The 12500-nt window shown below is 37.5% G+C and overlaps 1 protein-coding gene across 2 annotated transcripts in view; it reads right to left on the bottom strand.

Moving 5' to 3' along the window:
• LOC135204041 (cadherin-89D-like) overlaps positions 1-12500 on the bottom strand; it is a 130246-nt gene that overhangs the window by 15935 nt on the left and 101811 nt on the right. For both annotated transcript variants that reach the window (XM_064233989.1, XM_064233991.1), the window contains exons 8-20: positions 12038-12169; positions 10799-11020; positions 10525-10689; positions 9194-10204; positions 8750-8985; positions 8095-8261; positions 7574-7776; positions 6842-6931; positions 6221-6367; positions 3901-4011; positions 1610-3028; positions 567-764; positions 1-107 (exon numbers count right to left, since the gene is read on the bottom strand). The exon at positions 1-107 is cut by the window's left edge and continues 206 nt beyond it. In XM_064233989.1, the coding sequence (XP_064090059.1) occupies positions 1-107; positions 567-764; positions 1610-3028; positions 3901-4011; positions 6221-6367; positions 6842-6931; positions 7574-7776; positions 8095-8261; positions 8750-8985; positions 9194-10204; positions 10525-10689; positions 10799-11020; positions 12038-12169 (4208 nt within the window). The remainder of the gene's footprint in view (positions 108-566; positions 765-1609; positions 3029-3900; positions 4012-6220; positions 6368-6841; positions 6932-7573; positions 7777-8094; positions 8262-8749; positions 8986-9193; positions 10205-10524; positions 10690-10798; positions 11021-12037; positions 12170-12500) is intronic.

Genomic DNA, 12500 nt, shown 5'->3' with positions numbered 1-12500 from the left:
CCATGAGGGTACGCATCATCAGTGGGAATCGGGTTTTCTAAGTATTGGTCTTCCTCATTCAGCTGGGAATCTAAGGATCGTCCTCTATCTGGCTGGACCGCTTTGACCTGATCAAAACCATCATTAATTCCAAAATACCAGTTTGAGTATCATATGAACTGATTAGAATACCCATAGGAACTCTGCAGACAGTTCATTTTGCCATGCATCAAAATACAGTTTAATTAAACAGTAGTGCATCAAAATAATGTTTAAAACAGCAATGCATCAAAATAAAGTTTAAAACATCAATGCATCAAAATAAATTTTAAAACAGGAACGCATCAAAATAAAGTTTAAAACAGCAATGCATCAAAATAAAATTTAAAACAGTAATGCATCAAAATGAAGTTTAAAACAGCAATGCATCAAAATAAGTTTGAAATAGCAATGCATAAAAATAAAGTTTAAAACATTTATCATATTGTGAAATACGAAAAAAGAATCTCTCGTTCCTTCATAAGAAGTTACACCTTTAACAACAAAAATTGCCAATCTTTCTAATGAAGGTAGCAAGTTAGACTCACTTTAAACCGGTAGCTATCTCTGGCTTCCCTGTCAAGGCTAGCAGTCAAGTACACTTGGCCAGTCATGGCATCAACTGCCACGATTCCAGCCAACTCAGGATTGAGCAGACGATACTGGAGCTTATGGTTGGTGTATGCATCACTCACATTCAAATCCAGCAGCCTTAGAGGTGTGTTGTTATTCTCCTCAACAACAACCTGTAGGAAAAAATGAATGAACTCAGTAATGGTGCGACGTTGATATTTCATTAAAAGTATATGCCTTGTGGTTTGGAGAGACAGGTTCATGCAAATGCTTTGCAACTAATGAGCTTCCTTAGCTGGTTGCTAACATCAGAGGACCTGGATGGTCATTTGGCCAGGCTATAAATTTCGAAAGGATGAAGTCGTGCCAAGCTGAATACAGCGTGAAATTATAATCGGCAGAAATAGGCTATTAAAAGACTTTCACAAAAATGAATACAATTTCTTTTTACAGTCTCTGGTAAAAGTAAGTTTCCTTTCTTCACAATCCATTTAAGTTAGCATCTACATTCAGTCATCAGTTTTGACACTAAAACCGTTGAGAATTTCACATTGAAGCAGGCCGAATCAGATGGAAATATGATATCCCCAACAGTAACGGAAAAAGCAAATTATATTGACTTCCTGCAACTCACTCCAGATCATAAATTGGTAAAATTTTCAATAAAAATTATGACTAATTAACTTTCGAGTCAAGCAAAAGAAATAAGAACGAAAGATATTCTTCAGACCTTCATGAGCAGAAGAATGAGTTTTTATATCATGATAAAGAATGTCCTTAATGTGCATATTGAAGGAGACATCAGCAGTTACAGCATAAAAAAGCACTTCTATGAAATAATGCAAACTCTACTATCAACACACTACTGCTCTTAGATATTAAGCAATCAAGTATGATTCCAATCACTAGGGAATACATGGTGGTTATTAAAAGATATTGTCATACCTGTCACCTTCAACGGCACACTAGGAAAAGACTTCCACTCCCCTACCAAAGTACAATATCTTTTAATACTCACTCGATATTCCTCCCTCTCGAAGAGCCTGGTGGTTAGCTCCTCCTCGACATCAACCACCGTGATGCTCAGCAAAGCAGTCGAAGTGAGAGGAGGATTACCCAGATCCTGTGCTACCACTGTCACATTATGCACCGGCCAACGTTCGTAGTCCAATGCTCCAACAGTGTAGATACTTCCATTCTTGGAATCAATAGCAAACTTGTCAACTGAGCCCTCTAGTCCATATAAAATAATGCCATTGCCTAACCCACTTGAATCAGTGTCATTAGCAAAGATCTGAGCAAGAAAAGTGTTGCTTGGTGCACTCTCAGACACATTGGCTATATACACAGGAATGTAGTTGTTATTTTGACTTGAAGAAGAACTAGCTGTATCATCTGGGAGGCTAAGAATCTCCTGATAGCCATAAAAGACTGGAGCATGGTCGTTTACATCCGTGACATCTATGTGAACGAGGACAGAAGAGGACAGCTGGGGTTCGCCCATATCTGTCGCTACAACAGAAAACTCATAACTGTCCCTCTTCTCTCTGTCAACTGCGCCTGTGGCCAAAATGGTTCCCGAGGTCTCGACTACTCTGAACGGAAATAGCTGATCTTCATTGGAATTGTTTAAGAAGGTAATGTGGTATCGTACCTTACCATTATCGCCCAGATCTTGGTCGACAGCTGTAACTTTACCAACTTCTCCAACGAGGTATTCTCCTTCAGCTACCTGGAAGCTGTAGACTGGTCGCTCAAAGCGAGGAGCGTTATCATTAACATCGAATACTGCAATGGCAACCGTTGTGTACGATGAAAGGCCACCACCATCAGTGGCAGAGATGTTCAGGATATAAAAGTGATCGGGTTCCAGGACTCCCGTGACAACCACAATTCCAGTTTTGCCTTCAATAGAAAATTTGTTGGTGCTCTGAAGGATGGGTGGAGTGTTGCCCTTCCCATCTGAAAACTCGAATGACTTCTGTGCTTCTATGCCATAGTGAATATCACCGAATACTCGATCATCTTCATCTGTTGCTGCTACTTTCGTAACTTGAGAACCTACGGGCAGAGACTCCGGAACACGCACGAGAGAGCGCTCTAATTCGGCCATAAACTTCAAGTTCGATGCATCTGAAAGCTTCCTGGGGTTGTTCTCTTCACCTTGTCTTGATGAAAAGAGAGCGTCTCTTTCCACGAACTTCGGCCTGTTGTCATTGACATCTTCCACGATGATACTAAGATTGGCCTTGGAAGTCAAGTTGCCATCATCTCTCGCTTCGAGATGAAGATAATACGAATCGATGGCTTCCCTGTCTAAAGATTCCCCTACAAACTTGACGGTGCCATCAGATGAGTCAATGGAGAAAAGGCTGGCTGCTTCACCTGAGAGCTCAAGGGAGAAAGTGGCACCTGGGTATTTATCAGCATCACTCACCTGAAAGAAAGTTGGAAATGTATAGCTTCCGAATGACTCAACTCATGATATAAATTGCGGTTATGTAGATTAATTATTCTACAATTTCAAGGCTCGCTCACACCACAGTCAATCTTTCGATGGTATGAGAAACTAGCAGTTGATTGACATGTTAATAAAAAAAATTAATAACTCAACCTTACTGCATGTTTGAAGAATACTTTGGAATCATAACAACTGCATCTTTGCTTCGATGTTTTACTCAAAAGGTAATATATACATATATATTTATATCTTAACAGGCAATGTGATTTTTATCGATAGGCTAGAGTGCCGCACAAACTTTCAAGCACTGAAATCTATCTATGAATTATGTAATTTTCAATGACAATATGAATGAAAGGATTAAATTCCTTTGTTACATTTTGAAAATATATTATTTATACAACAAATATCTTATCATCCTTAATATTCTTATTACAAAAACCAACATTCATTTCTATGGTACAAGCCAAAAGACAAAGAACTTGTGCTGCAAAAGCTTACAGTCTAAAACGACCTTGTATATGAAATATATATATATACATATATACATACACACACAGACACACACACACACATATATATATATATATATATATATATATATATAATATATATATATATATATATCATATACAGTATATTCAGTGACTATATAATATGTGGTAGTGATTGTAAAAATTACAGGCCATATAACCTAGTTATCAGTCACCACCCAGTGAAGGCAGAAAACATTTGTCACATGAGATACAGATACAAGAGATAATTGAGAGGAATGGTGTTGAGGCCCCCTGACTGCATAGGATTGTTATACGTTACTTTAGATTTAAGAGTGCCAAGGCATCTCTCACCTGTATAGTGGGAAGGAGTCTCACGATTGTCCCAGGTAAAGCATTTTCCCTGATGAGGCCCTCGTAGCTGACTGCATTGAGCTGCGGGGGGTTATCATTCACGTCCTCAACCTAATGAGAAGACGAAAACTATCAGGTAAACAACCTCCAACAACAACAACAAAAATGTAAACATACTCACAACTAAAACTAAAGAGTGTACTGCACTTTGCGAGCACATACCTGCACTAGCGCCAATGTATCTTAAAATGAAATTACTATTCTCAAGACTATATATTTAATAAAAACTTATAACACTGAGTCTTCGCTCATGAATATGGGAAGAAAAAGCAGGATATGGTAAAATAGGATCCATACTACGATTCATTCCAATAATCATCATTCCTCCTTTTTCAGTATCTTTCAGCCAGACAGGTAAGCAACATCTATGAGCCAACTTCGTTAGTGGTGGTAAACATTGTACAAAGAAAATCACATTAGTTGTACAATGCTAATAATGGATTGGTGTCATTGCCTCTTTGTAATTAGTATACTATGTATGTTACTCTATCTTCGATCTGTGTTCACTTCTTCTGATTTCTCATTCTTCACATAATTATCAGCACTATCTGCAGAGGCAAGGAGGCTTTTTTTAAAGAATCCTGCTTACTTTGAATAATAATAATAATAATAATAATAATAATAAAATAATAATAATAATAATAATAATAATATAATAATCATAATAATAATAAAATACTAATAATAGTAATAATAATAATAGAATAGCCTCTGTCATTCTGTCTACTCCCATTAATGCTACTCTTATAATTTCACCATCAGCATCTACTAGTAAGAGCTTCTACGAAAGTGAAGCCTATAAGCTACTGTGTCAGCAGGAGCTGGATCCTGTTAATGATTTTCTCTACCTGCGTAAATATGTAATCTCCAGAAGATCTCGGTTCTCTATACCAGAACAAATATATGCGCTTCATGTCACAGAAGATCGTAATGACGTCCGTTAACCCCAACTCATAAACACCCTTTACTTCAACAAATCAATCCACCTTTATCTCCTTTATCGGATCAAATCAGTCCTCCTTTGTTCCCTAAAGATGATCAATGATCTTTACCAGAACCAACTAGTCATCCCTTATACCAATAAATATGTCAGACTTCTTCATCAAGATCAGGACAAGCGCCTTCAACAATCGACCTCTACCTGATCGAATCGATTCTCCTTTCTCCCGAAAAAAAGATCGTAGTGACCAACATTACCTGAACATTGACGTAAAAAAAAGATCGTAGTGACCAACATTACCTGAACATTAACGTAAAAAAAAGATAGTAGTGACCACCATAACCTAACACTGACGTAAAAAAAAAAATCGTAGTGACCACCATTATCTGAACACTGACGTAAAATAGATCGTAGTGACTACCATTACCTAACATTGACGTAAAAAAAAAAAAGATCGTAGTGACCACCATAACCTAACATTGACGTAAAAAAAAAAAGATCGTAGTGACCACCATTACCTGAACATTGACGTAAAAAAGATCGGAGTGACCACCATTACCTGTACATTGATGTAAAAAAAGATCGGAGTGACCACCATTACCTGAACATTGATGTAAAAAAAGATCGGAGTGACCACCTTTACCTGTACATTGATGTAAAAAAAGATCGGAGTGACCACCTTTACCTGTACATTGATGTAAAATAGATCGTAGTTACCACCATCACATGACATTGACGAAAAAAAAAAAGATCGTAGTAACCACCATTACCGAACCATTGATGTAAAAAAAGACGTAGTGACCACATTACCTGAACATTGATGTAAAAATAAAAAAAAAAGATCGAGTGACCACCATTACCGAACATTTGATGTTAAAATAAAGATGGAGGTGACCACCATTACCTGAACATTGATGTAAAAAAAGATCGTAGTGACCACCATTACCTGAACATTGGCGTAAAATAGATCGTAGTGACCACCTTTACCTGTACATTGATGTAAAATAGATCGTAGTTACCACCATCACCTGACATTGACGAAAAAAAAAAGATCGTAGTGACCACCATTACCTGAACATTGATGTAAAAAAAGATCGTAGTGACCACCATTACCTGAACATTGACGTAAAAAAGATCGTAGTGACCACCTTTACCTGTACATTGATGTAAAATAGATCGTAGAGACCACTATTACCTAACATTGACGTAAAAAAAAGATCGTAGTGACCACCATTACCTAACATTGACGAAAAAAAAAGATCGTAGTGAACACCATTACCTGAACATTGACGTAAAAAAGATCGTAGTGACCACAATTACCTGAACATTGACGTAAAATATATCTGAGGTCCTGGCACTGACGACAACCAAAGTGTGATTCGGATGGGCTTCGTAATCCAGTGGTGCCACGGTGTATAGAGTGGCATCCTGCGCAAGAGCAAAGTGCTTCCGAGCTTCTGGGCTAACCTGAATGGAGACACTTCTTCTTTAAAGTAAATATAACATATATATATATTATATATATATATATATATATATATATATATATATATATATATATATATATATATATATATATATATATATATATATATATATAATATTAAAAGATATTACAATATTATAAAATAAAACTACTTTTACTTGCTGTAATTTCGTTTCTGTAAAAGATAATAATACATCGTAATTTAAACCGATTACCCTACTATACTTATATCCAAAGGTCTGGGGTCAGCCGGGATATAAAGCATTTAGAGAATTGTTTCAATTTGAAGGGCAACTATAACTTCTGGGTAATGAAATGGTTTCTGAATTTATTTACTGATATTAACTTTTATATTTAGGTTTCCATATGCAATATGCATGTGGCTCTATACATACGAAAAGTTGAGAGTACACACAGAACGTCTAAAGAACCGGTTGAAAATAAATGCCACTGACCAACTCAAACTGGGGATCTGGTGCTAATCTTACGCCCATGTTTCTCAGCGCCAGCATCAAGTCTCCGACAAGACCACCCGATAAGTTTTCCTGTTGAAATACAACCATCATCGAGTTTTTAGAGAACATTTACTGCTTGTTGAGATACACACACACCACACACACACACACACACACACACACACACACACACACACATATATATTTAAATATAATGATATATATATATAATATAGATATATCTATATAGATATATATATATATTAAATTTTAAATATGATATATATATATATTATATATATATATTATATATTTTATATTATATAATATATAAATAATTAATATATGGTTATACATACTATAATAAATTATATATATATATATATATATATATATTAAATAATATATAGATATATATTATATACACACATTATGAAAATCTCTATTTACCCTAATTGTTCCTTCATGTTGCCATGGACTGTGCTCTGTTAAATAACTAAAATATGCAATAATAAAGCATGACGTCATGAGCAAGCAAAATATATTATAAGGGTAAAACTATCAATACTGAGACAAAAGACATATTTGCCAGCACCATAAAAAAATAAATTCAATCATTAATTCATAGATAATTAAGTATACCGTCATAACTAAGTTTATTCATATTAAAACTAACTATTACTCCTACTCATGACGCGTGTATGTATAAAATGTAGGCTCATTCTTTCATACCTGTATAGTAAAATTGATCATGTTATCCCTCCGGTTAGTTACGGGTTTTGCCACCGAGGGAGCCACGTGAACGGTTAGGTTGGTCGCCAGGGAGTTACGGCCGTCAGTGACCACCGCCTCAAACCGATAGATCTGGCGAGAGAACTCCTGAAGTGGCTTCAAGACAGACACGATTCCTGATGTCTCTTCTATGGCGAAGGGTACTGTAACAGATGAAGGATTTAAATGCATATCTAAATGACAAGGATCTAAAGGATAAAACAAAGAAATAATATCACACTGAGGGGCTGGTATTTCTTTCCGAAGCTAAAAGAGTATTAGACATGGAAGTAGCAAGGAGATGTACCAGCAAAAAGACCTAGTCATGGAGAAATAAAGACCTGGACAAGGGAGGGAATTAAGCGGAAAGTGCACAAACAAAAGAGTGGAAAAAATTATTAAACATCTAACAGTACTAAGGTAAAAGCTGACGTAAGAACGATGAAGATAATCATGAGAAAAAATTATTTATCTCAATTTACCTCCTTCTTCATAGGCATGGAACATGTCGAAGATCAATTCTGGGCCGTCCATGTCTGCAACTCGGACTTGCCCAATACTTGTACCAACAGGAGCATCTCCTCCGACCCACAACTCGAAGGGCGCCCCAATAAATCGTGGCTGAGAAGGATCCGGACCCGATTCAACTCTGAAGGAAGAAGTTTTAATTAGTGATTTTAGACGTACGTATGTTTCGCACAGTCTGAAAATTCAAAACTATTTCTTCACTGCTATTTAAAAACAAACAAAAATTATTATTATTATTATTATTATTATTATTGTTGTTGTTGTTGTTGTTGTTGTTGTTGTTGTACTTGAAAAGAAAATGAACTCTGATGTCTTTCCTTCAGATTACTGCCATGAGTACACTAAATTTACATGCTGCTCTTTTGCATAAGTTATTGGAAAATATCAGAAGATTAATAACAAAATCCAAGTATCCAGGTAATATCACAAGCTAAAACAAGAAATAAATGTAAATTACGCTTATGTTACTTGAAAATACCTTAAAAGCTTTGACCCAGAAGGGAAGCAAGTCATAAGTATTTACGAAGGAACCATTTCCACAGTCAAGAATCAGCGCTTCAATTGAAAACACCTGAAGAGTAATTAAAGGTACTTTAATGATTCACTTACTCGATGTTAACAACAGCAAGAGACGTCCTTGTTTCAGAGGGATTAGAAGGAGAATCTGAAGCTTCAATGAACACTGTGTATTGACCGGGAGGATATGCAGCTGCCAATGTCAGATTGCCAGTGACTCTGTCAACTTGTATAGAACCGCCAGAGGTATCATGACCACTGTGCGCCCGACTTTGTATCTTATAAATTATCTGACCATTGCCACCTTCATCAAGATCCTCTGCTGTTACCTGTGCGAAATGCAAAAATAACACTAAATTCCCCATTACAGACTCCCACTTCAAATGTCATTTTGAAGTTATCAAGCCTAGTTACACATTTCCTTTTTCTTAGAATGCTTATGTCAAAAAATAGTATTTGTATAAAGTTTAGGACTGAACTGGATGAAAATCACAAGAACTATTGGATCCCAAGTACGATTATGATATAATAACTAACCTTTCCAACAACTTCTCCCACTTTCATAGTCTCTTGAAGCGTCACCTTATACTGGTTGGATGGCAGGAAGACAGGATTATTGTCATTGGCGTCAAGGAGTCTCAACTCGACTTTGGCGCAGGAAGATGATTTGACTTCTGGTGGTAGATTGGCAATTGGAGTTACGTCACTTACATCACCTGTCATCTCGTCAATATTCTTTGATTTCCTCCTTCTTATCAAGACAAGACGAGAAGGATTGGAGTTTCTTTTGCGACGTCTGAAGTGGGGGTTGACGCTCCTTACTGGAGCCCTTCTATTGAACCTTCTTCTGATATTATGACTGCCCTTAACGCCTGGAGTCACCACAAAGGGGACATTCTCATCAGTGGCTCCTCTGGAATCCCTGTTCCCTGCGGTGTCGACTTCCCTCAAGCTACTGAGTCTTCGCCCAAAATCATATGGTTCACCTGAATCTGAAGGGGTAACGAGAGTTGCGCTTGAATCTGCTGGTGGTATGGTGGGCTGAACAACATTTCTCAGCAATGGACCAGCTGCAATAGTTCTTGACCTTTCTATTCCTTCAGTCGTCTCTAGATCTATATTGCCCACTTCTACAGTCCCTCTTCTTGCCAAGTCGGCAGTATTTCTAAGCGGTCTCACTGACTTCAATCGTCGGTTTCTGTAGGGCCTCGTTGTTGTTACCTCTCCAAAACTGCCGAATTCTGTCGCAGGCTCAGTTTCAAAACTCAGTGAACTTTCAGTTGTGGTTTGCACCAAGTCTTTAGGTTCGGAAAACCTCTCCAGTTCTTGATCTTCAGGATTTTCCAAGAGTACTCTTTTTGAAATAGGTCCACCTGGAAACTTAACTAAAGGTGTGATTTGATTAGCACACACATGAAGGTTTATAACAGGCGATTCTTCTCTGTCCAGAATATTATGATTGGCTACTGTCAGCCATCCTGACAGAGGGTTGACTGTCAAAGCTCCATTTCCACCAACAACATGATAGTTAAAAGCTCCGTTAAGCCCCTGAAAGGATACAATACAATGTAAGTTGATGAGTTTAGTTTCAGTGATTATACAGTTGCTCACTGGAGATATCAGTCTTTAGACGCTACATCTGTTATGTAGAAAAATAAAAATCTAATCACATAATATGTTATTAAATGGTCTGTCCTAAAACCCCCAACCCTCGAAAGTGGAGAAAGGAGAACAATACTTCTCAAATATCAGCTAGGTGAAATAGCCATAGACAAAGCTGCCTTAAAAAAACATGGAAAGTTTACAAAATAATTAAATTTTTCTTGGGTTTTCAGTAACAAATGTCTGCAAAAAGATGATTTGCTTACCTCGTCTGGGTCTGTGGCTGAAACCTGAACCACACTAAAGCCAGATGGCAAATTTTCAACGATGGAGATCGAATAGACATCGTGTGTGAAACTAGGTAGATTGTCATTGACATCCTCAACTTCAATTTCAACTACTGATGAACCAACTCTGCGAGGGTTGTCAACCTGTAAGATGTCACGTTGGTTATCATATACACAGAACGCAATATTAAAATGAAAGGTCCTTTCACAAAATAAAACATTCATCTCAAATTTGGGTCAACTGATTTCTTACTTGCTCAGCCCTGATATGCAGTGTCAAGGTGGGATCCGTCAGGTTCTCCCTGTCTAAGTGCTTGGTGAGGTAGAGTCGACCAGAATCAGGATCCAGCGTGAAATAATGCGCAGCTTGGGAGTCGACCAAGGAGTATCTCAAGGAGGCGTTCTGGCCCACATCTCCATCCCAAGCGCTTATTCTCTCAGGTTTCACCTCCAACTCACGACGGATGATGACGCCCTGTCAGTTGTCGGTAGATTAGCATTTTTCGTATGACGAAAGAAGTTATTATAAAAGATAGGTTAAGGACTTCAACAGGTACGGAACTAGAAAGGACCGACTCTCATTACAAAACTTCCGGCAAGAAATAGGACTAACATTTTTTTCGTGGTTAAACCCCTCATTCTTTCCTTTCCTTTTCTCTTGTCTTAGAGCCTGGGCTAGAAAAATACATTAGACTGCCAGTCCACTTGGCTTTTGCGCTTCAGGAAATTAACAAATAGAAATGATTACGAATGGTGATACTAACAGAAAAAGAAAATAGATATACGTCAAAAAGATACATCATACAAGACCGCTATAACGTTTTCTATTTTTTCATATGAATAAAAACTATCATCGCGAGACTCAGCGAACCACATTATACAATGAAAGAAAATATTATTTTTTCCCTTATTTCTTGTCCATCTGTTATTAATTTTTTGTGAGACGTGTGTGTCTCTTCGCTTGTATTAACAGATATCATATACTATCGCAATATTTAGAGGTTCAGTTACTGTATTCACTCTTAAGAGCAACGGAAATAGTATTAGTAACACCTTCCAATGGTTATATAAATTTAAAATTTCGTTTCCGCCTCATGAAATTAAAGAGCATACAGAATTTCACGGATTGTAACATCTTGGCTGTTATTTGCATTGTTCTTACATTGTCTACATGTGATCTTTTAGTTATACGCTCTTGGTAATGTCATGCTCTGGGTATACAAGTAAATGCTCGTCTGAAAGTCCACTATGCAATGTGAACACAAATGAACAAAAGGGCAAATGACAATTACACTGCTCCCAGAGGCCCAGTTCTAGAGACAGGGCAACGCAGCAGTCAGAAATGATAGGTAATCAAGTGTTACAGTACATCAGCAAATAAAGAATTAGGGAAGGAAGCAACACAAACATTTACTCTCTCTCTCTCTCTCTCTCTCTCTCTCTCTCTCTCTCTCTCTCTCTCTTCCTCCAAGTCATTAGACATCTCACTTACAGCATCAGGTCCTGGATCTTCCGAAATCTTCGCCGTGTAATGAGGATGAGCGAAAGCCGGTGGCAAATCGTCAGCATCCAATACCACCACAGTCACTGTCGCCGTCGAGCTGAGAGACGGGATTCCCATGTCCTGCACGAATCAAGGTGTGGAGTTACTAACAACCATAATCTTCCGTTCAATTCAGTTAGGTTCGGGACGGATGGCTATAAGTTACCATTCCCCAACATGAGCAATTTGGTTCAGGATAAGAACAGAGGGTTGGATAGGAGAGTCGCTAACCACCAAAATGTTAATTTCGGTTCAGTAACAGGGATAAATCCGAACGTTTAACAACCACAACAATGGACAGACTTGAGAAAGTTAGAGATCACAAGGGAAGGACGCTCAAAAATAATTTGAAAATAAAATACAGTGGTGCCAGTAGCAGACCCAACTTTACAATCTTATTATTTTATTATTA

The sequence above is a fragment of the Macrobrachium nipponense genome, chromosome 44, assembly GCF_015104395.2.
Source record: "Macrobrachium nipponense isolate FS-2020 chromosome 44, ASM1510439v2, whole genome shotgun sequence".
Taxonomy (NCBI): Eukaryota; Metazoa; Arthropoda; class Malacostraca; order Decapoda; family Palaemonidae; genus Macrobrachium; species Macrobrachium nipponense.
The sequence above is the reverse complement of the archived record's forward strand: the minus strand, read 5'-3'. Positions and strand labels throughout refer to the sequence as shown.